Source organism: Rissa tridactyla, chromosome 1 (assembly GCF_028500815.1).
Source record: "Rissa tridactyla isolate bRisTri1 chromosome 1, bRisTri1.patW.cur.20221130, whole genome shotgun sequence".
Classification (NCBI taxonomy): Eukaryota; Metazoa; Chordata; class Aves; order Charadriiformes; family Laridae; genus Rissa; species Rissa tridactyla.
In genome coordinates, this window is record NC_071466.1 from 11,635,025 (window position 1) to 11,661,542 (window position 26,518).

The 26,518-nt window shown below is 45.7% G+C and overlaps 1 protein-coding gene across 7 annotated transcripts in view; it reads right to left on the minus strand.

Annotated features, from left to right (window-relative positions):
- Positions 1 to 525: 525 nt before the first annotated feature.
- The window catches only part of NUP98 (nucleoporin 98 and 96 precursor), a 37,897-nt gene continuing 11,904 nt past the window's right edge, over positions 526 to 26,518 (minus strand). For 4 of the 7 annotated variants that reach the window (XM_054189319.1, XM_054189304.1, XM_054189310.1 and 1 more), the window contains 24 exons: positions 25,670 to 25,762; positions 25,104 to 25,244; positions 23,946 to 24,079; positions 23,571 to 23,758; positions 22,285 to 22,401; positions 20,526 to 20,830; positions 19,256 to 19,369; positions 18,378 to 18,516; positions 17,905 to 18,082; positions 17,370 to 17,534; positions 12,997 to 13,173; positions 12,086 to 12,239; positions 10,306 to 10,726; positions 9,289 to 9,518; positions 8,606 to 8,875; positions 7,832 to 7,989; positions 7,175 to 7,318; positions 5,937 to 6,079; positions 5,125 to 5,346; positions 3,975 to 4,216; positions 3,196 to 3,350; positions 2,925 to 3,078; positions 2,607 to 2,718; positions 526 to 2,001 (listed from right to left, as the gene is read on the minus strand). In XM_054189319.1, coding sequence (XP_054045294.1) covers positions 1,680 to 2,001; positions 2,607 to 2,718; positions 2,925 to 3,078; positions 3,196 to 3,350; positions 3,975 to 4,216; positions 5,125 to 5,346; positions 5,937 to 6,079; positions 7,175 to 7,318; positions 7,832 to 7,989; positions 8,606 to 8,875; positions 9,289 to 9,518; positions 10,306 to 10,726; positions 12,086 to 12,239; positions 12,997 to 13,173; positions 17,370 to 17,534; positions 17,905 to 18,082; positions 18,378 to 18,516; positions 19,256 to 19,369; positions 20,526 to 20,830; positions 22,285 to 22,401; positions 23,571 to 23,758; positions 23,946 to 24,079; positions 25,104 to 25,244; positions 25,670 to 25,762 — 4,478 coding nt within the window. In that variant the 3' untranslated portion in view covers positions 526 to 1,679. Of the gene's footprint in view, positions 2,002 to 2,606; positions 2,719 to 2,924; positions 3,079 to 3,195; positions 3,351 to 3,974; positions 4,217 to 5,124; positions 5,347 to 5,936; positions 6,080 to 7,174; positions 7,319 to 7,831; positions 7,990 to 8,605; positions 8,876 to 9,288; positions 9,519 to 10,305; positions 10,727 to 12,085; positions 12,240 to 12,996; positions 13,174 to 14,994; positions 15,890 to 17,369; positions 17,535 to 17,904; positions 18,083 to 18,377; positions 18,517 to 19,255; positions 19,370 to 20,525; positions 20,831 to 22,284; positions 22,402 to 23,570; positions 23,759 to 23,945; positions 24,080 to 25,103; positions 25,245 to 25,669; positions 25,763 to 26,518 lie in introns of those variants that run through there. The other 3 variants (XM_054189336.1, XM_054189327.1, XM_054189339.1) reach the window with 2 other exon arrangements.

Genomic DNA, 26,518 nt, shown 5'->3' on the forward strand with positions numbered 1-26,518 from the left:
CCGAGGAGACCTTCTAGTGGCCTACCAGTATCTTAAGGGAGCCTACAAGAGAGCTGGGGAGGGACTTTTTAGGATGTCAGGGAATGGTAGGACTAGAGGGAATGGATTAAAACTAGAGATGGGTCGATTCAGAGTGGATGTTAGGAAGAGGTTCTTCACCATGAGGGTGGTGAGACACTGGCACAGGTTGCCCAGAGAGGTGGTGGAAGCCCCATCCCTGGAAGATTTTAAGGCCAGGCTGGACGGGGCTCTGAGCAACCTGATCTAGTGGGAGGTGTCCCTGCCCATGGTGGGGGGGTTGGAACTAGATGATCTTTAAGGTCCCTTCCAACCCTAACAATTCTATGATTCTACATCAGATCCAGCTGCAGGGAGAGTTCAGCTTCCCCAGCACCGTTCCTGCACCCCGGCCGTGGGAGCTGTGCCACCACCCAGGCTGCCCCGCACCACCCAGGGAGGACAAGCTGAGGGACACGTGTCTCTGAAACCAAAATTTTATTTAATAAGCAAAGGAAACCATGGGGATACTATAAACATTTTATTTATTGTTTTCAAAAAGACAGGAAAATAATCTAGATCATTTATTTATATTTTTTTTTAATAAAAACCTTTGTATAATCCTCATGCATAAAGACCTTCAGTGAGCCGATGCGAAGCGGCGCCAGGCTGGATGCAGTGGCTGGCTGTGGCAGGAGGTGCCGCTGCAGTAACCCTGAAATCAGAGCGGAGCGAGAGACGGCTTCTTTCCTTCTTACAAAAAAAGAGTCGGGTTCTGGACACAGCAAGAGCATGGGCTGCACACACCAGAGCACGCGGACACAGTCGGCCGTTGGCTTGCGGGATGGTTGTAGGCAGGATGGCGGCTCCACTCGATGTAACCAGCTCCACAGCAGACAGGGGGACGACGGCGCACACCCGGTGGCACCCACTGCCCACGTGGGCCAAAGAGGCCACGAGGCTGCTCTGCTCCACGAGCAGGTGACCCCTTTCGGCAGTTTGGCTTTCGGTGCGGAATTTGCCCCCTGCCCTCAGTAGCCTGGAGTCCAGGAAGGCAGCAACTCTTAGGACAAGCTCCTAGGTTTTACTGAGTGCGGCACCCGGGAGATGTCCCTCCTCAGAGCTCACCACACCCAGTGTCACCTCCCCTCCTCCTGGGGCAGGGAAGAAGCTTGCTTTGCTTTTGGAGATGGAGGATGGAGAAGTGAGAGAAACAACACGTTTCGCAGGTCTCCAAATTAGCAAGAGAACACAGAAAAAGACACTTCCGAACTTAAGTTTCTTCTCCCCTTCACCCCCACCCACAGAGCAAACTTTTAACATAAAGCCCCACTTAAAGCGTGTCCGCGGTCAGTTCAGGTGCCAAAGGTTCATCCGTTTACCGAGCGCAGCCCTCCGCAATAGCGGGAGTCTGCCCACAGAAAAATGTCCCAGAATTTGCTTCCCCATCCTCTGCGCCGCCATGGGAGGGGTGAAAAGGATCTGCCAGGAGACGAAGCCCCCACCGTGCCCCCCGCCACAGGCACAGTCTCACCTGCAGACAGGTTCAGCAAGAGGCGCTTTATTGAGTCGAGGGAAATGTTGTGTGGTTGAGGGTGCAGCCAGCCAGGTCCCACCAGTCAGTGCTCCCCGCGTTACAGAGACTCCTGCCTCAGCCCACGTACTAAAGCTCTTTTACACCTCTATGGAAACCCCTGCGTGGCTAGAGAGAGGTTGTTCACCCTCAGAACAAGGGTAAGGGTTAACAAACGGTAAAAACTGTCCCAACCGTGGAAGAGATTCTTCCTCAATGAGTCACTACTGTCAGCTCCCGAAGGTAAGACTGGGTGAGGCTGCGGAGCTCCTCCAAGGCATAGTCCTCGGGCATAGAGAGCCGCCCGACGTGGGGAGCGAGCAGGCGAAGAGGGACACGCTGCAGGTCCGGCGTGGAGTCGGAGACGGGCTCCGGGGCGTGCTGCAGGCTGAGGACCACCCGCAGCAGGTTGGCGATGCGCTTGGCCATATCTGGAAAGAGCAGGAAGAGAAGTGTTTCTGCATGCTCCAAAATGGGAAATTCTGGAGCAAAGGCATGCGGCCGGGTCAGTGGAGCCATGCGCTGGTGTGACCTGGCCTTTTCTCAGCTCCAGCAGTGAATCTCATAGAATCACAGAATGGTTCGGGTTGGAAGGGACCTTAAGTATCATCTAGTTCCAATACCCTGCCCAGGGCAGGGACACCTCCCGCCAGATCAGGCTGCTCAAAGCCTCATCCAGCCTGGCCGCCTCCTCCATGAGCCTAATCAAAATTTACTCTTATTCCTCAGACCAGACTGTTCCCTGCAAGTACGCTCCAGCTTTACTGGGCACCATAAAACTAAGTATGGAGCGGACGCTTTACTGCTGAAGACAGTCGTAAGAGACCAGATACTGGACGGTACATCAGCCAGGCAGAAAAACTGCCTGAAATGGTGACCAGCAGCTGTATGACAGTGACTACCGGGGCAACACAGGGCTCCCCTTGCCAGCCACAGCCTTCCTCTTCAGCATGCACAGCAGCAGCCCCGCTGGCAGCCAGGACCGGCTGTAGAACTGCCTTTCCCAGCAGGTTGCTGGATACCGCTGTCACCGTACCTGACTGAGCCAGGTGGTCCTTTGCGTTGTGGCACTGGATCTGCTCTATCCTCTTGCACAGCGACGTCACTTTGGTGTGTAACCGCTCCAGCTCGTAGGTGGAACAATCCAGCTGAAAGCAAAGAAGAAAGTCAGCCTGCGAGACATCTAGAGGCTTTTGGCAGAATCACTCACGGAATACCCGAGTGCACTCCAAGCTGAATCTACCCAACAGAAGGCAATTACGCTAAGGCCTGTTCGAAGTTAACACCTGAAGTGGGGGAAATGGGAGGTCTGGAACTGAATTCGAGGGGACTGACACACAGACTCCCCACTAACCAGCTAACTGCTGGTTTTGCTCCTTCTCTTTCACTCCTCTCATCGCCATGCTGCATAGAGCACGTTTGCAGGGCAGAGCCCACATCTTCTTTTGACAGCATCTACCAAATCCCTCTGCGTTTTCAGAGATGCACCATATTCTGTTCGCTGGTGCCTGCCGAAGGGAAACACCAACACTAGCACTGAACACTAAAAGGTTATTCTAAAAGCGAGACTCTGAATCAGCTTCCAAACTGTAGAGGAAAAAAATACAGCTGTTTCAGTCTGTTACCTGTTGAATCCGATCGAGCATCTCAATAACGCGGATGTAATCCAGGTAGACCAGCCCCGCCATCTCCCAGTCCTGGATGAGTGCACTACGCTCGGGAGGGGCAAGATCTTCCAGGAATCCTTTTAGGTACTTGTAGTTTTCATTAATAATAGCATCTAAAGAGAACAAGCACGTTAGTAACGGAGCAAAAGGGTTTCTTACAAGTCAGGAACATTGATTGATAAAGGAAAAGCAACTAATGGACTGTACTCTGAGTGAGCTTTGCAACTCCTTGACACTATCAGCCATGGCCAGAAACGCTTACTTGATTTATAGAATCACAGAATGTGTAGGGTTGGAAGGGACTTTTAAAGGCCATCTAGTCCAACACCCCTGCAGTAAGCAAGGACATCTTCAACTAGATCAGGTTGCTAACGAAAGCAACAGGCTACAAAAGGTAAGTCTAAGGCCATCCCGTTTCCCAGAGCAGGGCCACCCCAACCCACAGGATCAGGGCTCATGAAAGTCCTTGTTCCCTGAGGCACCTCTTGGCACGGGAATGTGGATGTGCAGAAGGTGAAGCTCTGCCCTTCTCACGCCGTGTTTGCAGTCAGTGACCATCACGCCAGGTATGGTGAGAGCTACTCTGCAACGGCCAAGCCACTCTCCACTAACCCGTTGCTAGAAACACAACCCTACCCCTTCGTATTACTGAGCACCCAGTGATTTCTGCTCCTACTGTTGTTTTATGTGTGCCGTTCAAAAGACGGAAGGAAAAAAAATGAGGAGAGCAGACTCACCTGATGCTAAGTGCCTGACAACCAGCTTGTGACACTGGTTCCAGTGCCCAGCCTTGAACAAGAAGAGGGCTTCTTTGTGCTTGTCGCCCTCCATCCTTGCTCGAACTGCCTTTGCTTCATGAATCCACTCTGGGGGGACGCAGAGCCTCTGCGTCAGAAAAGTCTCCTTGGCCCAAGACTCGGGTGTCTCGGAGAGAACACAGTGGCGGTTGATGAGCTCCCGCACTGCCTTCTCCCGTACGCTGCGGGGAGAGGGGACAAGGCGTTACTCCAACAAGCAATCCTTCAGCTCCCGCCATCAGAAGATACACTTCCAGACAAGCAGCCGAGGACAGAGCGAGGCAGCAGTGAACACCTCTTGGCAATGGCAGAGGCACAGGTAAGAGACGGCAAAAGCCAGCCTCGCCAGGCCTTGAAGAGGCTTACTGCAGGGGATCAAGTTCTAGATCAGATGAATTCCTTCAGTACAGACTAGGCACCAAGAAAGAAGTCATCACTAAGCGTTCTGTAACATCGTAAGTGGTTGTAAGCTTAAAAACATTTGATCGGGGCCCCTAGGAGTAATATACAGGCTCTATTTGAAGTTATCAGTTGGAAAAAAAATTCTATTGCAATGTATTAATGGTAGCTGTAAACAGCAAGAGACACCTTTCCAGAAAAGTAGTATTATTTACAACTTTTTGTTAAGTACGTATTTCACAACAGAAGCAAATAATGTATTCTGGTCATTCCCAAGCTTTTGTTGCAAACACATTTGCTTCTGTTCAGCTCCAGTTACGCTATTTTGCATTAATGATGTTTTCAGGACAAGTTCTTGCACACAGTAAACTTGCAGAGCCACAGACAGGATACACAGCCCTAGGACAGCAAAACGGCTACGAGATCTGCTTCTATGGCACAGTTCAGGAGTTGCAGTCATTAGACTACAACACTATTTAACATCTAACAACACATTCAACCAAGCAGAATTATTCATGCCATTTTGTAATCCCAGCACACAGTTTTTACAAGCGGCATGAAGTCGTCCAGCTGTGCAGTCCCAGTTCAGCGTGAGAGAAGCCATGCTAATTCAGGGATACAGAGCAGGTCTTTAAAACAGAGAACACACTATTTTCAAGGCAGAAAAAAAAATTAAAAATCTTTTACTCACTGCGTGTCAGGCTCATGCAGCAGCACAAAAACAGCCCATTCCCAGAGCCCTTCGCTTTCGAGCTGGGCAGCGTAGCTGGCGTTCAGCACTCCCTGGCCCTGCCTGAAGAGGTGGGTGTAATTCAGGGCTCTGAGCACTTCCCACAGGTGCCAACTGAGACGGTAGTCCAGAGGGTCAGATGTTATACTCCTGGGATCCAGCAGCTGGTCAAGCTCATAACACCTGCAAGGAAAAGCATTTGCAACATAAATAGCTAACTGAGTCCACATAGAGTCAGAAATTGGTGTTACCAAGTTCCTTCCCTTTGCCCACTTCCAATTATTCCACAGATGTGATTTATGTGGGTGTGGGGGGTTTGTTTTTGCTGTTTGTTTTTTTTTTTTTTTTTTTGTGGGGTTGTTTGATTATTATTTTTTTTAAAGATAGGAGCAACTGCTAAATTTCTTTTGCCCTTCTTTTGAGTCTACATCCAGACTGTCACAAGCTTTTCTTTTGTATCTGCTCCTCCTGCAAGTTTCTCAATGCCTTCCAAAGGCGGCAGCTTTGGTGAAGCAAGATTACTGCGCTCCTCAGACATAGAAAACACGCTTGAAAAAAAACCCCACAAACATGTTCCAAAGCTTAAGTTTCATCCCCTGTACCATCACCAGCAGTGACAGTGTCACTGCCTTCTGTAAGGGTGTACATGCAAGGCAGGTTTTGACTACTCAGTAAACACTGAAGCTGGTTTCATACCCCTGGTTTGGGAATTCAACAAGTCACCAACTGATGAAGAATTTTCTAAATCGTTTTTGAACTATCCACCCATTTACCTGTCACTGTAGAGCTTTAACAAATGGAAACAGACGTCTCTCAGAGGTCTTCCTGCATTATCGTCTTCTTCAATTACACAGCCAGAATCTTCTAGGTAAGGAGGCAGAGGACAGCAGGCGTATTTTTCACACTCTGGTGTGTTCTAAAGAAATAGTTTTAACAGGAAGTTTCAAGATAGTACTCTGAACAAAACTGCTCCCTGAATTCCACACCGCTCAGCAGGCCCGCGGGCATGCTTTCTGCTTCAGAGCACAAGGTGCACCCTACTGCACCTGCAGTTAAAAATACACAGCAACTCGACAACAAAAAGAAAAAAGCTAAGCCCAAAATGCTTTGGCAGGCTTAATTTTGTCTCACACTGAGCTCTCAAAAGCCTAACGTTAGCAGCATTATCTTATGTTCAAGTCACGATAAAACTAAAGCTTGGTATTTTGAAGGGATGAGCACGTTACGCTGACATACTATGTTCAAAGAGAACAGTAGTTATTCCTGCAGCATTAAGCATGCATCAATTAGAAGTTACCAGACACGATGCTGTGCTTGGCCTACCTTTAGGCATACCGATCATGGGCTGAACTATCTTTACTTAAATGATTAAACGCTGTTTTCAACAGAACCCTTTGTCTTTCTGTATAGGGAGGGTGACAGCTCTACAAGGCTTTGCATAATGCATGCAGCCAGGCACTGCCCGCAGGACAGCTTCCACCTTTGCTGCAGGAACAGCGAGTGTAACAAACAGGGGGGTGTTCGGCAACTATTTTAGAAGTCAGGCAGCTGAGTATTAATCATCACACTGGGAAAAGTGACTAGCTACCCAGCTCAAATGGCCTTCCTGCTGCTGGCCACTACCCATCTTCCTCATTTTGTCTGGCTGTCAAACGCCTGGAAACACTCAATCGGTGGAAGACAGGCTTCAAATAAGTCACTCCCAGAACACCCCAAAGAGCAGGTCCTAAGCTTCTCGAGTGACCAGAACTACCAACACATTCAATCCCGGTGCTTTATTCCCACTCCAGCGGGGGAAGGAACATTCCCACCATTCCCATGCTGCAAAACCTCATCATTAGAGCTGCTGAAGGAATCTGACGCTGTGATGACTGAAATAATGGACCCATATGCAATTCCATACTCAGCACCTCCGCAGCGATACTCGACTGCTCACAGAAGTCTCAGCACAGCATCAGACAGTCAATGGTAGGGAGTAAGATTTCCTTTCACCCAGGCACGACTGACCTACCTGAAACGCTGACTCGTACATGGCAAGCGCCTTGGACACAGAAGCTGTTGGAGGAAGCAGGTACCAGAGGTGGACGGCCATGCAACGCTTCCAGTCCAGCAGGGAGCACACATTGATACTTATTCTCTCCGATAACTGCCACACCTAAAGAAACAAATTACTAAGTTTAGTCAAACTTATCACACATTGGTCAGTACACACCAGGAATGCAGCAGTAAGAGGTTACATTAGTTTAAAAAAAACAACACGTCACCACCTTGTATTCTTTTCCTGCTGTGTACCACATGCTGTGGTTGAGCAGCTTAAATGTATGGCTGTCAAGAAGGGGAAGTCTCTTCTCCCAAGGAACAGCAACAGGACAAGAGGAAATGGCCTCAGATTGTGCCAGGGGAGGTTTAGGGTGGATATCAGGAAAAGTTTTTACACTCAAAGGGTTGTCAAGCATTGGACCAGGCTGCCCAGGGCAGTGGTGGACTCGCCATCCCTGGAGGGATTTACAAGCCGGGCAGACGTGGTGCTGAGGGACATGGGTTAGTGGTGGGTTTGTCAGTGTTGGGTTGATGGTTGGACTCGATGATCTGAAAGGTCCCTTCCAACCTAGACAATTCTACAATTTTAAGTCAAGTCAATATGAAACAGCCGAGTAACACAACTTACAGGCTTTCCTGCAAGCAGGGCAAAGATCCGCAACCTCTCCTCCTGGATGAAGCAGTCCGCCTGCAGCCTGTGCCAGTCCACCAGCTGCATGGTGAGGAGGTCCCGGACGGGCTGGCTGCCGGCCAGCTGGGACAACAGCAGAGCCAGCCTGTGGTCGCCTGGAAGAGGAGAGAACAGCACATCAGGCAAATCCCTCCCACCTACCTGGTCCTGAGTTGTGGGGCACTTTGATCAGCCTACAGCTGCACAACTGGGGTTTGTGCACAATTTCTTATGAAATAAACCACTCTGTGAACACCTACCAGGAATGGGGACAGGGGGGAGAAGACAAAGGCACGGGAAGGACAGACTCCCCCCAAAGGGGGCAAATGAATGGAACAGTTAAGACTTGAGCTGACATAAAAGACCGAGATGAAACTAGCTATTAGGCTCTGAAAATACACATTTTTAAAACAAGTGTAAAGTGCTTAACAGAAGCTCAATTAAAAATTACAGAAATTAAAAACCTTTGAAAGGAGATACTATGCAAAAAACTAGTTCGAAATGCAATACAGCATCACTTCCTAACCCCAGGAGAGCTGACAAGTAAGCCAGCGTAAATACGACCAGTTCTCCAGCAGCAAGTAGACAAGCCAGCCCCGACCTTAAACACCGTCTGACGCAGGAAAACTCCGTACTGAGAGACGCCAGTTACTATCAGCTCTCAAAGCTGAAATTCTCTTTATGTCTCCCTTCCTCCTCCCCACAAAAAGCTGAGAGATTTAAGCATCTTACCTGACTGCTGCGCCAGCCTGCAAGCTTCACCAATTCTCTTCCCAGTAAGGCAGCTGAAGACAGCCTCTATGTGATTGCCGTGTCGGGACAGAGAGACTTCCTCCTCAATTCGTCCCGCAGCGGTCTCCGAGAGCCAGCGAGAGAAGGCTTTCCTGCGCTCCAGGGCGAGGGTGTATTCACTGGGTTCCTCCAAGCTGGCCTCCAACTCCTTCAAGTTCCCCCAAATCGCTTCACATAAAGTCCACGTCAAGCCCCAGTGCTTCACAACAGCTGTCAGGACAGAGTTATTCAATCATAAGGCGTAAAAACATACAGAAGAATATTCAGAATCATAGAATAGTTTGGGTTGGAAGGGACCTTAAAGATCATCTAGTTCCAACCCCCTGCCACGGGCAAGGACACCTCCCACTAGACCAGGTTGCTCAAGAGACGACTCATAAGACTATAAGCATAACTTTGTAGCATATCTTAAAGGATATCCTCCTGTTACAAGAGGATACGGGAAGTCAGCTCCCCAGATGCAATCAACCACATTTATGCTTTCAGAAAGAATGCTGAGGTACAGTCAGTTTTTCTGTTTTATTCACATTTCCCTGCTCTGATGCAACCTGAAAAATCAATCTGAACTGGACAGTTTTCCAGATGCACCATCACCGCTGTGAAAAGAATTAGTCCACACTCACTTTCTGTCACAGCAGGATCCTCGGATGCCTTCCTAACCCAGTCAGCATAGTCGTGAATAGCAGAAACTCCCGGGTTGGGCGCCAGCAGAGGACACTGCTCATCCATATGGACAGTGCTGTGTTTCAGCTTTATCTCCAGGGGGATGAGATACAGCTGTTTGTCTCTGTCCATCTTCCGCTGCTCTAAGCTCAGCTTCTCCACGCGAACCTTGAAAGAGGATTCTGAGAGTCTGGAGGAACAAAGAACATAATAAACAGTTAGCAACATTATGAATTGTTTTCCACGCACGTGAACTGCACCCATCACAGCAGCTTGTCTTAATTTTAACATAAAGAAGTAAGACATACAATCCAAGGTCACCAGCTAGGTATGAGGAACCTGGTTACAGTCTGGGCTTCAGAACAAGACTCATTGAGCTGGGTGCCTCCAGCTCTCAAAAGGCAACGAGCACACCCTACCGTGCCCCAGCCCATTTTGTGAGCACACCTCATTCTGCCAGCAAATGAGATACGCTGGAGAACAGCAACCGAACAAGCTTTTTGGAAGACTTAAATGGTAGAATATCTGGCTATATTCCAGTCACGTTTAGGTATGGAGTTTCACAGCCCAGGGAAGGTCTGTATGCTGCTTTATATACAAGCAGAATTTACGGGATCTGAATTCAGAAGCTAAACAAGGAATGTCTTAGGTAGTGCAGATATCCTCAGGGTAAATCAACAGTAGATTAGAAGCTTCCTGGACAACAATTTTGAACTTTCTCTCTTTAACCTTTTGCTGGATGAAAGTGCTATTTACTTGTTACAAAAATATTGATCTCAGTGTCGTAGTAAGGGTAATTATTTTTTTTTAAAGTAGCAACCTGAAGGAAGTCTCCACAGCTAACATGATCTTGCACCACTTGTGCATATCAGAAGTAATATTAAGATGAATTTCAAGAAGTTATCAACCTACAACCAGGATTCTTTCAAACAAGAAGAGAACATGTCAGAACCATCCTGAAGGGAACTACTACTCACGATTTTGGAGCAACAGGAGTTGGCAGGAATCCGTATTCCACAGACTCACACTGAAGCTCTTCTATTTCAGTTGATCCACTCAACTGATCTCCACAATTGACAAGTGTCCAGTTGGGTCCCCAACCAACGCGGAACGAGCGTCCCATGAAGAGGGCCATATCCATCAGCAGCTTCCCTTTTCTGTAGGTGATGGACTTCTCCAGAGGTACAAGCCCTTGCTGCCTGCGGACACCAACTGTTTTCATCTGTACCTCAGGGACTGATGATGGCACAGAGAATGCAGACGCTAACGGAGAAGTCGCCGACCAAAGGGCAGCAGAAGGGGGACTGCTCAAAGTCCTCGGTCCCTTGAAATCTTGCTGAGCAGCACTTGGTGGCTGGAAAATTATGTTAGCAAATTTTGACTGCAGCAGCCCACCAACTAGAGGGGAAAAAGCAGGAAAAACGTTGGAGTGAAGGGGGTACTCACTTTTCAGGCAGTACATTTCCAATATCTTAAAGGTATTTCAGCACCTGAGCAGCCAGTGAAAACATCTGCCACGTTTGTGGTTTGTAATGGTAACGCAAAGCTAAGGATTATTTGCAGTACAGAGAACTGCAAAACGCACCGTGCACAGCCTATTTTGCAGCATCCAAACTAAAGCACATGGTATTACAACAAGAACAGTACATATACAGTCCCCCCCAAAAATCTACAGTTTCCAAAGAAGTCGCTAATTTAACAGAGGATGTCATAGTTAGACCATCAGAACAGAAGCATCGCACAGAGAAAGCGGACACCAACTGCTACTAGCAGGAACAGGGCTGAAACTGTCCCCACAGGAACATCTCAGGTCTGCCCATTTAACTCAGGAAGCAACTCCATGCTTCCATCAGTGGTATTTAGGTACAGTGGTTAGTGGAGGTACTGGGTGCAAATGGCAGGGTTTTGGCAGTGGGGGGGGCCACAAGGGTGGTCTCTGTGAGAAGAGGCCAGGGGCTGCCCTGCGCTGGACACAGATGGTGCCCACTATGGACCTACCGCAGGTCGCAGCTGGGCCCATCAGGGGAGTCTATGACACTTCTGAACCAATCTGCAAAGTTTGTGCCTCTGTGAGATCTTAAGAAAGGGCAGAAAACACCACACAGGCGGGAAGGAGGGGAGGAAAAAAAAAAAAAATGGTAAAAGTGAAAGGAGCAGAGCAAGCACCAAGGTCAGAAGAGGAGGAGGGGAGGTGGTGCTCCAGCACTGGAGCAGGTATTTCCACAACAGCCTGCGGGAGAGGACTCACACTGGCGCAGGGAAAAAAGGGTGAGGAAGAAGGAGCGGTAGAGAGGAACTGCTACGTACTGGCCATAGCCCCCCAACTCCCCATCCCCACTGCGGGGGGGAGGAGGTAGAGAAGTTGGGAATGAAGGAGTGAAGTTGAGCCTGGAAAAGGGGGGACAAGTTATAAAGCATCGTTTCCATTTGTCTTTGTTTCTCACTACACAAACCTATTTTAACTGGCAACAAATTGATTTTACCCAAGTCAAGTCTGCTTACCAGGTACCATCACAAGAAAAAACAATCTCCCCATCTTTATCTCAACCCAAGAGCTTTTTTTCATCCAATTTTCCCCTCCCCTGCTGTTGAGGAGGGGGAGCGAGAGCGCGGCTGGGTGGGCATCTGGCTGCTGGCCAAAGCTAACCCACCCCAGCACACAACTGCTCTGCCATATGTTCAGCCAGTGACAGGATTTTGCCTGTTAATATTAGAATTAAGCTCTTTTTTGATACAGTACGTGGTTTTGCACAATACCTGAGTATCTTTTCTGTCCTTGTGATTTTGAAATTGGGAGCCTCGGAGAACAGATCTCTTGAGAAGTATCCATTTTTGCAGGTTGCTTCCCAGGATGATGATCCAGGATCAAATCTAGGTCATCTTCATCGGCAAGCAAGGAAGCTTTCATAATCTTAAAAAAAGGTGATAAGTCAGGCCTGCACATTAGCAATCACTCTCGCAGCAGCAGTCGGCTGATCTAATCAGTGCCTTTCCCAACCAAGATAACTTCCTCGTGTTGCATATGACAATACACTCATGCCACAAATATTTCAAGTAACAGTGAAGACACAGAGCTCAGGAGAACTGACAGCAAGCTTGTCAGCTGATGATAAACTTTTACAAACTACTAGTTAAATCAGTGTCACCGTACTTGTTAGCATAGGTGTGAAGTCCTAAAATAATCATGTTTGCTGAGACCTTCGCTCTACCTACTTATTTTTCAGCCTAAGTAGCAATTCCACTGTTTTTAACTTAAAAATTAAAAACACAGGTAGAAGTTTACAAGTGTTGCAGGTACTAGCCTTTCACCAAACAAATGAAAACACCAAATCCCAAATCAAGACCAGTTATCCTATTGCCTTGTTTTCCACAGCTTGGTCCTGAGGCTGTGGTATTCCTTTAGCTTGTCACATTGCCCACACTTCAGAATCCGGAAATCTGAATCCTAGCCTTAAGCTGATTTTCATTTCTGCATTAAGCTTTTCACATCTGTAATGGTTTACCACAAAACCACAGAAGTCTAATGTGTAAATTTTAATCACATTCTAGGTGTGATGTACAGTTTATTACAAATTTGATATATAAATACACTCAGGGAGCCAAACCGAGAAGTCAGTGAGAGATATTACCCAGTCTTCTCCTCCAGAGGGGAAATTGCAGAGACTCACCTGCAAGACGTGGGGGTTAATACCCAGGGTTGAGGCGATGTGAGTCGAAGCAGGCACTGCCTCAGGCTCTTCTATCATGTTATCCTCCACCACGGGCTCCTGGAGAGGCTCCTGGGTGATGTCTGCCATATCACTGTCCAGTTCCACAACCCTGCCCAGCTGCTCCACTTCTGGGCTCTGCGGATACACGCAGAGGCCGTGTCAGACAACAACAGATTGCAATGGTTTGCAGAAAGAGTATTTAATAGTTTCAACAATCACCTGCAAGTGAAGCGGAGCACTCCCTTGCGTGTGTCAAGACTCCACATTAAGTTTAGAGATGAACATATGCAACCCTTTCCCATTTTCTTCAGAGTTGTAACGCAACAGTGCAAGTTACAGTGAAGGAGAAGTCACGGTTTAGTGAAGTCCTCCTGAAGTTTACCAAGTTCTGCCATGCAGTTTAAGAAACTATTCTTCAGCTTCCCATTTTTCATGTGACCAACAAAAAGGAAGAGAGTTTTGCACATCCTGTCTTCCTTCCCTTCTCCCTCAAAATGCTGCCACACACAAAGAAAGTGTCCTGTGCCTAAGTTCAACCTGGGACATTTTCAATGACTGAGCAATCAGTTCCAAAGCAGTGATTCTCCAGCATTACTGCACAGTATCTCCAGTATCGCTGGCGGCTGATGAGCAGATGAGTCACTGTAATACCTGCTGTTTCCCAGCTGTGACGTAGTACACGTTAAAAACATTGAGTTTATATTCCACAAAGAACTTACCAGAAGTTTTAAGTGGATACAAGCCCCTTCAAGACAGCGTAAGACTGGGTCACAGAGTGTGCGCGCACACACATGTAGAGTCTTTTTTTTAATTTTAAATGAGGACACGACTGGCATTGGACTGGAAAGTTGTGGGGTTTTCCCATGATATTCTACCTACCACTAGCATATTAGCAGTTAAAAAGTTAAATATAGTAGTTCTCTTCCAATCTGCAACTGAATTTCTCATCTCTACTGCTGGTCTGAGGCAGGAGGAAGAATTAGTTACAACGAGCAGGCATCAGAACTGGACTCTGACTGCTGCTGCGGCCTCTGGTTCTGCCCAACGTGCTGGCCATGGGGACAGCAGTGAGCCCTGTGAGCCGGCATCAAACCAGAGTGGGACAGCACTGCCAAGCCGTTCAACTGCCAGCTCTGCTGCCAGAAACTGTGTGGCAGGACAGAAACCCTGGAGAATGCCATTCCCAGCCAGTACTGTGCAGCTAACTCACCAACACAAAAGCAGCACCTGGCCCAGGAGTAATTTAGCCTATGCCCCATTAGCTGAATGGCCTTCAGGTGGCTCCTGATGGGCTCTAACCCCAAACCTGGGCTCCAGGGCACTGGTTTTGCACCAGTCTAACCACTGCTTAGATGTGTGTCCTGTGAAAGAGTGATGCTTGCAGCTTGGTTCCCAGAAGCAACAAGGCGCAGACTGCTGAAGCAACGCTCTGGAGCGATGCGTAGAGATGAGCAAGGAAACCGCGGCAGAGAGGACACTGGAAAACATGCTAAGGAATTTAAGAGCATATTCAAATGGCTGCTCCTTAGCTCATTAGAATCAGCCAAGAAACGTGATGAACGTTATCAGATGAGGCAGATAAAATTAGACCGGGGTCTGTAAAGATAGAACTTAATGGCAGACACGGAAAGAGCCTTAGCTGGTGGTATCTGAATATGCGGAACAGATTTACAAGTCAAAATATGGTTACAAGCACAAAAGTTTCACTGCTCCCTTCATTGTGCTTTAATGCAGCCAGGCCGCCGGTGTAACTATTTCCTGTGGACCTTGAAACATTAATAAATTCATTAATATTCAAGTTAGTAAGGGAAGAAAAAAAAAACAAACCCAAATTTAGATCCTAAATGCTTCCTACAGACCAAAGAATATTATTTTCAGATGCTTTACACACCAAGAATTTGGCAAGTTTTTAAGCCATGCCATGAGTTTCTCAGAGGTTTGGGAAATGCGGCTAGGTGTTTTTCCTATTTTCGGAAACAAAAACCTTAGTTAATGATATGCAAGTCAAAGAGGTTAATTAACCCAGACAAGTTTTTGCTAAATACATTTGAATCTATAAGACATGCCTGAATAAATCACACATATTCCCAATATTTTTGACTGCTTAAAACATCAGCTCTGATCCCCAATAATCTGCAAAAGAAGGAAAACTGAAAGGTGTTACACTCACGGGCCAGTCTGTTAGACAGCCATACGTTCATCTCAAATAAAATGCAAAAGTTTAAGGAATGCACTTTAGGAGAGCAGGATGAACTAGCAGGTTTTAATTAGCCAGAGGCAGAAGGAGCGACAAAGCAGCAGCTGTATGCCACTCTGGGATTCTCCAAAGCCAGAATCCACAGAAGAGCTGGCAGCTCCCCTAATTTTCTGGCTGTATGGAAAGGCCTTTAGCTGAACTGCTGCTGCCAGACCTTCATTCTGGGCCCCTCTAACCTGCACAGAGACCTACAGCAGCACAGCTGGAACGGCTCAGGCATTTCTGCAGAGGTTAGAGCTAGATCTATCATAGACTAGTTGACACCAAGGTCACAGGTTTGCTCTCTACAACTCCCTGAAAGGAGGGTGTAGCCAGGGGGGCTTGGTTTCTTTTCACACGGAACAGGTGGTAGGACAAGAGGAAACGTCCTCAAGTTGCACCAGGGGAGTTTTAGAATGGATATTGGGAAAAATTTTTACACTGAAAGGGTTATTAAGCATTGGACCAGGCTGCCCAGGAAGTAGTGGAATTGCCATCCCTGGAGGGATTTAAAAGCCGGGCAGACGTGCTGCTGAGGGACATGGTGGTGTTTGTCAGTGTTGGGTTGATGGTTGGACTCGATGATCTGAAAGGTCCTTTCCAACCTCGACGATTCTATGATTAAAACCAATTCCCAGTTAATTTAATGTTTTCCTACAACACAAATAATGAAATTGCTCTTTTGCACAAGCAACGATAAATGGAATTTGTTGTATGTCCTGACACTACGAACAGACCCTCGTCCAGAAGGGCTCTAAGTTACCCAAAGCCATTGGCCAATGAAGAGAAACGCTGCTGGAACGCGTCCTGGTTTTGGAAGGACTAGACCCAGTACAAAAAAAAAAAAAAAACAGAAGTGTTCAACCTATTAGACAGCCTTTTAAGCTGTTTTTCATGCTTTGAGTTCAGAGATGCAGAAATAAAGCTGCCCTCTTCTGCTTCCCCGTAAGATGACAAACAGAGCGCTGGCCACATGCCATACAGCACTTGCCCCACGGTCCGTGCCCCGGTGAGCTGCGAGATCAGCCATCACCTTTCCCTGCAGCCACGGATTACTGACGGGTAAAATGGAAAGCAAAAAAATCTCTCGGCAAGTCCTGTCCAGGTCCCGCATACCCTCTGCTCTGCCGTCCTGCACACCCTACCTGCCCAAGGCTCACTGTCACAGCTAGGCAATCGAGAACCCAGTTTTGTGAAAAAAAAAAAAAAAAAAAAAATAAAAAAAATCTGCTCTGCACTTGCTTTCTGGTTTATGAGAAGTTACTTCAAAAACATACAGGCAGTTCACAAACGTTTATCACTAACATCTGGCATAAAGAGTATATCCTATCCTAATGGCAGGATGCCTTCCAAATAGGCTGTTTTTCACCCACAGTGAAGCAGCTCCCACTTGACGGTGTCCACACGAATTATATTTGGAAAATGCCAAGTGTATCAGCTGTAATTAGACTAACCTTTAAAACCACGTAAAAAGATTTTTTTAAAATCAAACATTAGACCACTTCATTAGTGGCTAAAATGCCGCCCTCCCTATGCAAGGCAGAGGCATGCCCCTGAGGATGTTTTACAGAGCTCGAGAAGCAGCCACATCCAACCCAAATACATTTAAAAATAAAGTGTATAACCAGCCTTGAAAAAGCAGTTTTTAATAAAAATAGAGCACATTCTTAATATATAAAGCATACAGGCTTGCATACTAAATGATGATAAAGTCAAATTAACGCACAATATTATTCTCAAGGCAGGCAGCCACACGGCATTATATAGCATATATTCAATATTCACAAAGCCAAGTTTTCTTCCATAAGTGGTGCAAATATGCCAAACTCAACCTAGACCAGAATTTAAACAAGAAATGAAAGCTTAAAGCCTTCCCACCCCCACACATCCTCAGTATGAAATGTCAAGTATCTTAACGAAAAAGAACACGCAAACACTCATCAAGAGGGCAGAAGAGCTACTGAGTTTGTGCCAGTTTGCGTAAGGTTTTGCTCTTCGGTTTCCAGGCTACTTGTTACTTCACCACCCCCTCCCTAGGCACCATTCTTCCCATCGCATTCTATGAATTCCCTTTTAGTCACGGTCCTCCTTCTACCTGGGATGGAGGTGGTGGCTTGCCGTTTAGGGTCATTTGCTGGGGCGGCAGGTGCCCTGGGGGCAGCACAGGTGTTGTTTTTAACTTCTTTGTGTCCACTTTTGAAGGATGCTCCTCCTCTTCCTCATCTGAATCTTGCAAGCCATACTTGGAGAAGTGTGCCACCTGTTTAACGAGAAGGGTAAATCCGTCACAGTTTGGAAGTGAGGTTTCAGGCATCCATTTCTGAAAGGCCTAAGCAATGAGCTGACGTAACTGTAAGCCTCACACAGCATTGTGACGCCTCAACAATTCAACCTCAAAAACCTCAAAAATTCAGCTTCTGCACAGGCCAAAGACACCTGCTGAGGGCAGCGTTTCAGCCAAAGAAGTTGCGATCAGTCTGGTGAGGACAGTTTGCACTACAGCTGAAGGACTTGTGACAGTTTACAGAAGTTTAGTGACGTTTTTGAACGGTAAGTTCTCAGGAAATTCTAACTTCAGATTACTGCCGATATTCTCGTAAGTCACTTCACAACTAGAACAAAACCATTACCTTAAACACCCAAGATCCGGTCTCTGGGCGGTATTCCTTGAATCGAGCGCCCTGCTTCCGGGAGACGGACTCCAGTCTGCCTTCGTAATTCATCTCTGCCAGGCGTTCAGGGCTTTTTATCAGGCAACGAGATGTTTTATCTGTAGGCCAGACTCCATCTAAGGTAACTTCAGCTCGTCTGTTGAAGACAGACAGAAGTGTCTGTAGTAAGACGCTACAAGGATTTGAGGCAAAAGCTATTATGGTACACACAGAGAAACCGAGAACCGAACATGTGGGCTCAAAGCAGCTTTTAAACACAATTTCTGCTTCAGAAACTTGCAAGTATCTAGGAACGGTATGATGTTGTAACCTGAACACACACCTCGGACTTCGATTTCTTGGTAGCTGCCTGCAAACACTGCAGATTGTCAATATTATAAAGAACATCCTTATCAGCCACTGTCCCCACACAGTACATATTTAAAAATTACCTATTTAAACCTTCACCAATAGGTGGTTTTCTTTCATCGTCAGGGTAAACAATAACTTCTTTTCTACGGATATGTACAATGTCATCCAGATTTAAGTTAGTTAGATTTACTTCTCCTTCAAAGTAAATCGATCCATAACCTGAAAAACAAACCGAAACATCACAATTTGTCCATGAAAAATTTCATGCCAGAGGACCTGTCCCTGCTACATTCCTCCTTTCCCTGCCCAGCTTTGTCATGTCTCCAGAACAACGTACAAGTGACTCCTCCTTCCCAGTGTGAAAATAGTGAAGAGGTGTTACCAACTATTTAGAACCCATCCTTTTGCACAGAAAGCTTTTTTGTTAAAGCTTTTTGTTATCACTTGGCTATTCATATCGCCATCACAAACACTAAGCCTATCCTCAGCTTTCTAGTGCAATCAGAAAACGTGTTTTAAAAATAGTATACATCATATGACTACTTTTTTTTTTTCCCCAAATAAAAGCAGCAAAGATACAGTTTGTGCTGAAAGCTATTCTTTACTAGAGCTCAGCCAGCTTCAGTGCAGGTAACAACTAAGATGGAAGCAAAGACGATCAGTTTTGCATCAATGCTCCAGCAAGTTTGGATTTTACAATCTTCATGTTTAAGGAGAGAAAGTGTCTTAAGAACTACAGGCGCTTTTGTTCTTTTCGTATTCAAGCTTCTCAAGTCATCCCTCAACACAGATTGCTAGTGCTACCAGTGTGGAAGATCCCAAGCCTTTGATGAAAGTTGTTGGCAATGGTAAAGGCACTGTCAATAATCCCACCAAGGGCACGGAACTCAGATTCAGGTTCCATAGTTTAAGACGACAGGTTAAGCTTCAAGCACCTACCAGAGCTGCATGCACTCACCTTTGCGGCCTATGGTGAAGTCTGTCACAATACATTCATTCCTGTCATTGGTGAATCGCGCTAGCTCCTCCATGGAGGGGATGGTGTAATAGCCAGCTCGCGTGAGAACAATTCCTGCAACAGAAACATCATTGAGAACTGGGCTGACAGCAAGTTCCCAACTTCGGTGTGTTTCATTCCATTGCTTTTGCAAGCCTGGATTACTGAAGGTCCCAAACGAACTGAGAATCAGTGCAACAAAAGCAAACAGAGAAATCAGAATCCCTGATTTCCACAGCCTTCAGAGCAAACCTAAGACAGTTGCCATGTCAGGTTCTCCCAGCCTAGCAACCCGTCTTCATCAGAGACCAGCAGCAGATGCGCAGGTAAAAGGAAAAATGCAAACACACACAGCAACACGTGGCAAAGACTCCCAGCTTTAATCATCTGGGGGCTCAAGCACCTGCTGACCAAGGTGCCGCATCTTTTACATTTAACAGTCTCCAACGCTTTTTCATCTATTAATGTGTCTAGCGATCTTTAAAATCCACAAAAGCTTTTTGCATCTACAGCTTCTTGGCATTGGGGCTTCTGAAAACATTTCTTTTGAACATGCCACCTGCTAGATTCATTAGATGCTACACAGTGCCTGAAAGGATCTTTTCAACCTCTACAGACCACTCCTGAGTTTAAAAAAAGAAATAACCCTAACACGCCACCCCCCCACACCTCTTCACCAGCTACAAAGTCTTAGCTAAGGGAAAGCTTCTCAAGACCTCTCACAGTATTTTCCACACTTTTCTGTCTTTTTCAGTTTTACGAAACCCTGAGACCAGAATTAAGACTACTGAAAACACACGCACACGATGGGCCTACAGAGACACAATCATGTTCTGTCGTCCATTACTTCCCTGGCAAACCCTACAATGTAGTTTGCATGTTGATAACCACCAAGCATTAATTTTCCATCTCTAAGATCTTGCTCCTGAATGATAATCAACTCGGACTATTACTGCAGAACAGTTACTGACTGGGTCCTCCTCTTCCCTCTCTTGCATCTCACTACCTCAAATATAAAACCAGGTGATGAAATTTAATTGCTCATTGACTCAGCAGAAACAATTTCTGCACTAGGTAAGAAACTGAAAAGCACGATTTGTATTCTGTAGAACAGAGGAGAGAAAGGAAAAGAGCAAAAGCTGAGGGTCTAAAGCAGCAAAAGAGAACTTTAATGAAGCATGCATGAAGTTCTGTCAGGAACTTCACATCTGCTGCCCACACACAGTCTGACCTGCAGGATGCAGATGATGCACTGTTTCAGGCTCCTCTTCGCGCTCATCCTGAAGGGAATCATCATGAAACGAGGCATCTTCACTGCTGCCTTCCAGACCATTTCGCAAGGCCACACGCATATTCAGAGCCACAATAGTGTCATCCACACTGTTCTGGTGTTTGTGCACAGCATTCTCTGGGGTCTGTGGGATGGGCTTGGCAATGGGGTTAGTGTAAAACCGAGTCACTTCATGCTGATCATCCTCCTCCTCCCGCTCACCATCTTGCCTGTGGTTTTCATCGGGAGGTACCGACAAAAAGAACCTGAAGAAATGAAGAATAAAGTTGAATTATTTAGTTCTAAGGGACTTATGTCAACATTAAAATTGTGGTGTCTTCTCATACAAAAAGCAAACAGGACGACTATGTGAACTGCAGCATCAGCAGACTGAGAGAAGCCATTATTCCCCTCCACTCTGCCCTTGTCAGACCACCTCTGCCATTCTGCATCTCATCTGGGGCTCCCACTACAAGAGCGAGAGTGCTAAGACCAGGAGAGGGTTACCGCAAGGGTTGGCAACTAAAACACCCCCCTGTGAGGAGAGCTTAAGGAAATGGATCATTCAGCCTGGAGAAAAGGCTTGCAGGGGGTGCAATAGCAGCCTTCCAATGCCAAAGACAAAAGTCAGGCTCTTCACAAGTACATCTGGCAGTAGGATGAGAAACAATGGTCAAATTAAGACAGGGAAATCAATGAGGACAGTCAAGCACTGGAACAGGGACCAAGAGAGGTTGCAGAATCTCTATCCACAGGCTTAAGAGACCCAACTGGACAAATTCCGCAACAACCAGGTCTGAATTCAGCGCTGAGGCTGCCTGAGGAACAGAGACTTCCCACAGTCGCTTGCAACTGAACAATTCAATGATTTGTGAACCAGGCTGTTACAGACTTCCGTGCCCCAAATACACACTGTTTTAGAAAGAATGGAGGATTAAGTCTTGCAGGCAGCATGATCAGCTCAAACTTGAGAACACTGTTGTGACAGTCACTCCAAAACACCAGCTTTGGAGAGATGCCTGTTGTACTGGGCTACTGGCAACAAGGCTAACAAATGCCTCTGCCCCATTATGAGCTGCCTGGGTCAGCACTTGGGTGATCAGAAGAAACAAGTTCCCCACTCCCCTCTTACTTCTAGTAGCTTTAAATAAAATCAAAAAGTTGACCTGGTCAGGAAATTTTCCAGCCTCTGATTTAAAAAAAAGTTCATCTGAAATACGATCATAGATTTTTAGAGGAAGTAGGTATTCAGGCATCTGGGAGGAAGAGACAGCCTTAGAGATTCCTCATCTTAATATATAGAAAAACCATTATTGCTACGAGACATTTGGGTCAGAGGAGCTTCCCTGCAATCCCCACATTGCTGAGGAGGCCTAGGCAGAAGGACAGGGCTGTCTTCTCACCTCAGGGTCAGGTTTATCACTTCCCTCAAGAAATGGCCTAGTTTCTCACTACAGGGAATGAGGGGAGACATATCCAGAAAGTAAGTCATTTCTGTTGGACCTCCTGATTTTGGATGGAATGAATTGGTATGTGACCACACAGGAAGAACATACGGCTACTTTACGAGGAAACAAATCTCAACAGGTCAACCCGCTTCCAATGAACAGCTAAGATGACAGTCCTGAAAATAACTACCTACTCTACTAATAATTTAGAGACAGGCATAACCAGTTTGCATTTCTCGTAAGTATAACACCTTCAGGATGAATCAACATACCGATCTCCATTCTCTGGATACTCTGATGGGGACGCCAGGTCTTCATTTTCACGATTAACAGGTGAGAACAGATTGCTACTGTTGAGATTCTTCAAAACCAACTTTTTGATGCTCTTCCTAAAAAAAAAATAAAATAAAAAAACACCAAAGAGAAATTTGGATATATATGCACTGCATAAATATACATTTCACACTCAGTTCGTGTCTTCCAGGGACCAGGAACCAGCTGTATGAGACCTGTCTCCACACTGAGGACATACAAAGTCTTCTGTAAGAGCACTGCAGTAGCAGAGATACTCTTTTTGGTATTCCACTCAAGGCTTTGGTTTATGGGTAAGTGTAAAAAGCACAAGTCATTGAAAGCTTCAAAATCCACGTTCAGTAAATGACAGTATGAGCTGTTTTACAAACAGAGCTTTTGCAGTGGAAGCACAGAACTCTGCACAGAAAGTCTGCCCTACAGGGTCACCTAAGGAGCAGATCAACAGCCAGGCCAGGCCCACTGCCTGACACCTGAACATCACCCAACATCTATGACAATTACACTCAAAAAAGCCTAAGTATCCCTTTGTTCTGATCTTTTGTTCATTTGGTGTTTTTCAATAAAACATTGAGTAAATTCCATGATCTGCTCTCTCCCTGGAAAGTGAAGAGATGGTTCAGGCTAAATTAAAGTCAAACCAACTTCACAAAGGTTACAAAAACTTTTTTAAAAGCCGGTGCTTAGACAGACTTTCAGTGACTGATGCATCTTTCTCCAAAGTTATTTTGTTGTTTAACCAGATTCCAAAGCTTTCCAACCTCCTTTTCACTACGATTGCCACTGATGCTTTTGAAGACTGAACCCAAAAGCTTCAGTAGGGCAGAACCACAGGCACCATTATTAATTTCTGACAGACACATCTGTGTACTTGAAATACAACCAGTGCCGGGCTATGAAAGTGTCAGAGATCTGCCTTCATTCTGACTGCATGAGCAACCCTAATGACGCTTGTATTTCAGAAGCAGGAGGTATTACACCGTAACAAGCTTTCCTGGTAGTAATTCCTTACAGACTCCAATCATGGAATGACCTCATTTTACAGCTTATTTTGCCTTAACAGTTTAAGCTGAACATTATCTCCTCTACAGAAAATAGTTCTCTTCAGGTTTTACAGAACACTTGTTATTGCTATGCATATTTGAACCAGGTCACAAAACAGCCATGGAATTTAGGATGCTATATAGGAGTTTCTTTAATCTGATCACATGATTCTCCCACCAACACACACAAGATAAAAACTAACTTTGGCATGAATGCACCATTGGATAGGGATGGCTCGTCATCATCAAGACCATCAAAGAGATGGGATTTCGCAGAGCCAGCTGACTGCAAAGCTTTCGGTCGCACTCTGGTCGCTGGACGCGGAGTCAGCTTGTAGTGGGTGGGTGTCGTTAAGGCCTTCTGAGCTGCTGGGTTAGTTGGTTTCAGCCTCTGAAACAAGAAGATGTAGAATCGGAATTTTCATATTGCTTACTGTAAGCCACTACACCACTATGAGAACACACATGGCAACTTATTTCGCTGCTCACTGCGTAATTAAGTGAAGACAGTGAGCGTAAAACATAAATGAATTTCAACTCTTACCCAGAAAGCAAGTTTAATGTTTAGGTGCACTCACCTCTTCTTTCTTCTTTGGGTCTGACATGGGGTTTCTGAAGAGCGGAGAATCTCCAAAGGGTGAGTAAGTCAAGCTATTGAGATGCTGCTGAAGGACGGCTTGCTGGGCAGCCGATGCATTTGGGTCTGTCAGAGCTATAAAAAGAACATTATTTTTTTGTTTTAATAATTTTTACTAACGGAAGCAAGGTAGGTGGAAGAGGCACCCTTCCAACCACAGGATCTCCTCCTAGGAATTAAAATTTCTATATGAACTGCAGCATTCCTTTTCCCCTGCTCTTCAGTCACCATTTCTGCAGCAGTTTGAAGGAAGAAATCAGATTCTATTCCTTCATTAGAATTTGCAACCACATTCAGTTTTATCGATGAAAAGCTGAGGGCACGGAGAGCTACACATCAGTAGAATGAGCCTGGCCTGCCAAAACCTTTAACTAACAGGTCTATAGTCCTCTCTACAACAAAGGCCTCTTAATTTTCTCTCTCCATCTTCTAGCATCTAATTTTCATTCCCATTAAAATACTACAAGCCTGTCTTCCCACACAGTGTTGTGTGCTCTGTGTGTGTCTCCCTGCCCCAAGTTTAAACTCATTTTCCTGAAGTCACAGCCTCAGGGGGCTGGAACATCAGGTCTGTACGCTAGTTATTTAAAGTGTTTAAATTTAAACAGGGTGAACACTGCTGGAAGTGATACACATTTTGTCTTACAAAACGATATAGCACAAGTGTCTGAATCGAAAGACCATTATTTCACCAATGGCATAGCATACTCGCTAGTAAAGTCCCTCTAGCTATCCTTTCCTATCTGGAATTACTGAAGAAGCTAACACTACATTTCCTTTTTTTTTTTGGTAAGCATCTAACGTTGCTGCCCCAAATTCAATGATGGCAAATATCTCAGTAATCTTGAGGACAAAGCTTTAAAATAGCTGCAATTATTAGTAATGTTAAACAACTCTGAATTACTTAAAATATACATATATATAATTAGCACCAAAAAAAAATGTTATTAACATGGTTTCCACTGCTACTGAGACCAGAAGTGGCCTCAAACAGAAGCTCAAACACCTCCAAAGCATGTGGGTGGCTGTGCTCCTCTGTTTAGGCACATCTGAAACACGGGAGGAAGCAGCAATTAAACTTGGGTTCAAGTACACTCACCTACAGCAGGCTGTGGAGCTCCAAAGCCCAGAGTAGCTGTTGATGTATTGAATCCTGGTGCTCCAAATGCTCCCGTTCCTAGTGTTCCACCAAGTTTAGGCTGGGTGTTTCCAAATAAAGATGTCTGTCCTGCCCCGAGAGCTGTGGCATGAGAGATGACTGTCGTTTACTACAAGACAGTGACAAGCTTACAAGCCAATTTATCCCACAACAAAGAATTGATTCTTTATTAAACTGCAAGAAACACTCAACACGTCCATGAATGCTACAGACACTCAAGACTCACGCAATCAGACCAGAGGCTTCCAACACAGAGGACGCTCTGGGTTTTCTGAGCCATTAACTACCACTGTCAGCAATGCTGCCTACAATTTCTAAGATGTTACTTAGCACCGTGTCAGCAAGCTCTGCTTGGTTCTGATTTGAGACTGAGACTCACGGCTTCAAGCTAAAGCATCTACAGCCTTTACTACATTAGAGTTAGCAAGTGATACCAAGGCTATATCATCACTGAAGTTTGAGGACTACGCTTAGGCTCACACGAAATAAGCTGGTGAACTGCTTACCCGTTCCAAACCCTGTTCCAAGTCCAGTTCCCAGAGTCCCAGTTGCTGGCTTATTTCCAAACAAACTATTTCCAGCAGTGTTGGCACCAAAACCTTCAGAAACAGAAGCAGTAGTTGATTAACCTAGCGCTATTAGAGATGAAAAATAAATAAGCATGACCAGCTCAAAGGCAGCACTGCCACAGTTGGTTAAAAACATATTTGAGATATGAACACAATATTGAAAACATCAGTACAGAAAAATACTGTTTTGCCTTCTTAAGCATTTCAATTTGTTACAAACTGTGAAGTTTTACTGAAAGCCAGAACAGATATCATGATGCTGTATCTGGCAACAGAATAAAATGTATCAAGTTTCTTCAACTGCTGGAAGGAACAAATCCCATTTTATACTGTTTATACCACACACGCTTCTCTGATTCTCACCAACAAAACAGGTTAACAACTCAGTTTCATACAAGCACCCAGTTCAAAGACATATCTTTAATTGTAAGTAAGTACAACGCAAATCTAACACTAGACAGATTAGCTCTGAAACTGAAGACTGTGAGACCAACCTACGGTTGGTTAGTATGCAAAGACAGCGTTACACTAGGAAATTGCAGTCATGAACCAACATCACACACCTTAGAACCAAACTCCATTTTTCCTATAAACTGTACCGCTGCAAGTAATGAACACAAATTAAATCACACACTACAGCCAGTATTGTGCACCACCAAACACTGTCAACACACTAACTAACGTGGCTATGAAGATCTCACAGACCAGTAGAACAAGGGATTTGGAAGCAACTTTCACAGATATTGTGACAACAGTTTGCCCAAGGCTGACCAGCACAATGAAACC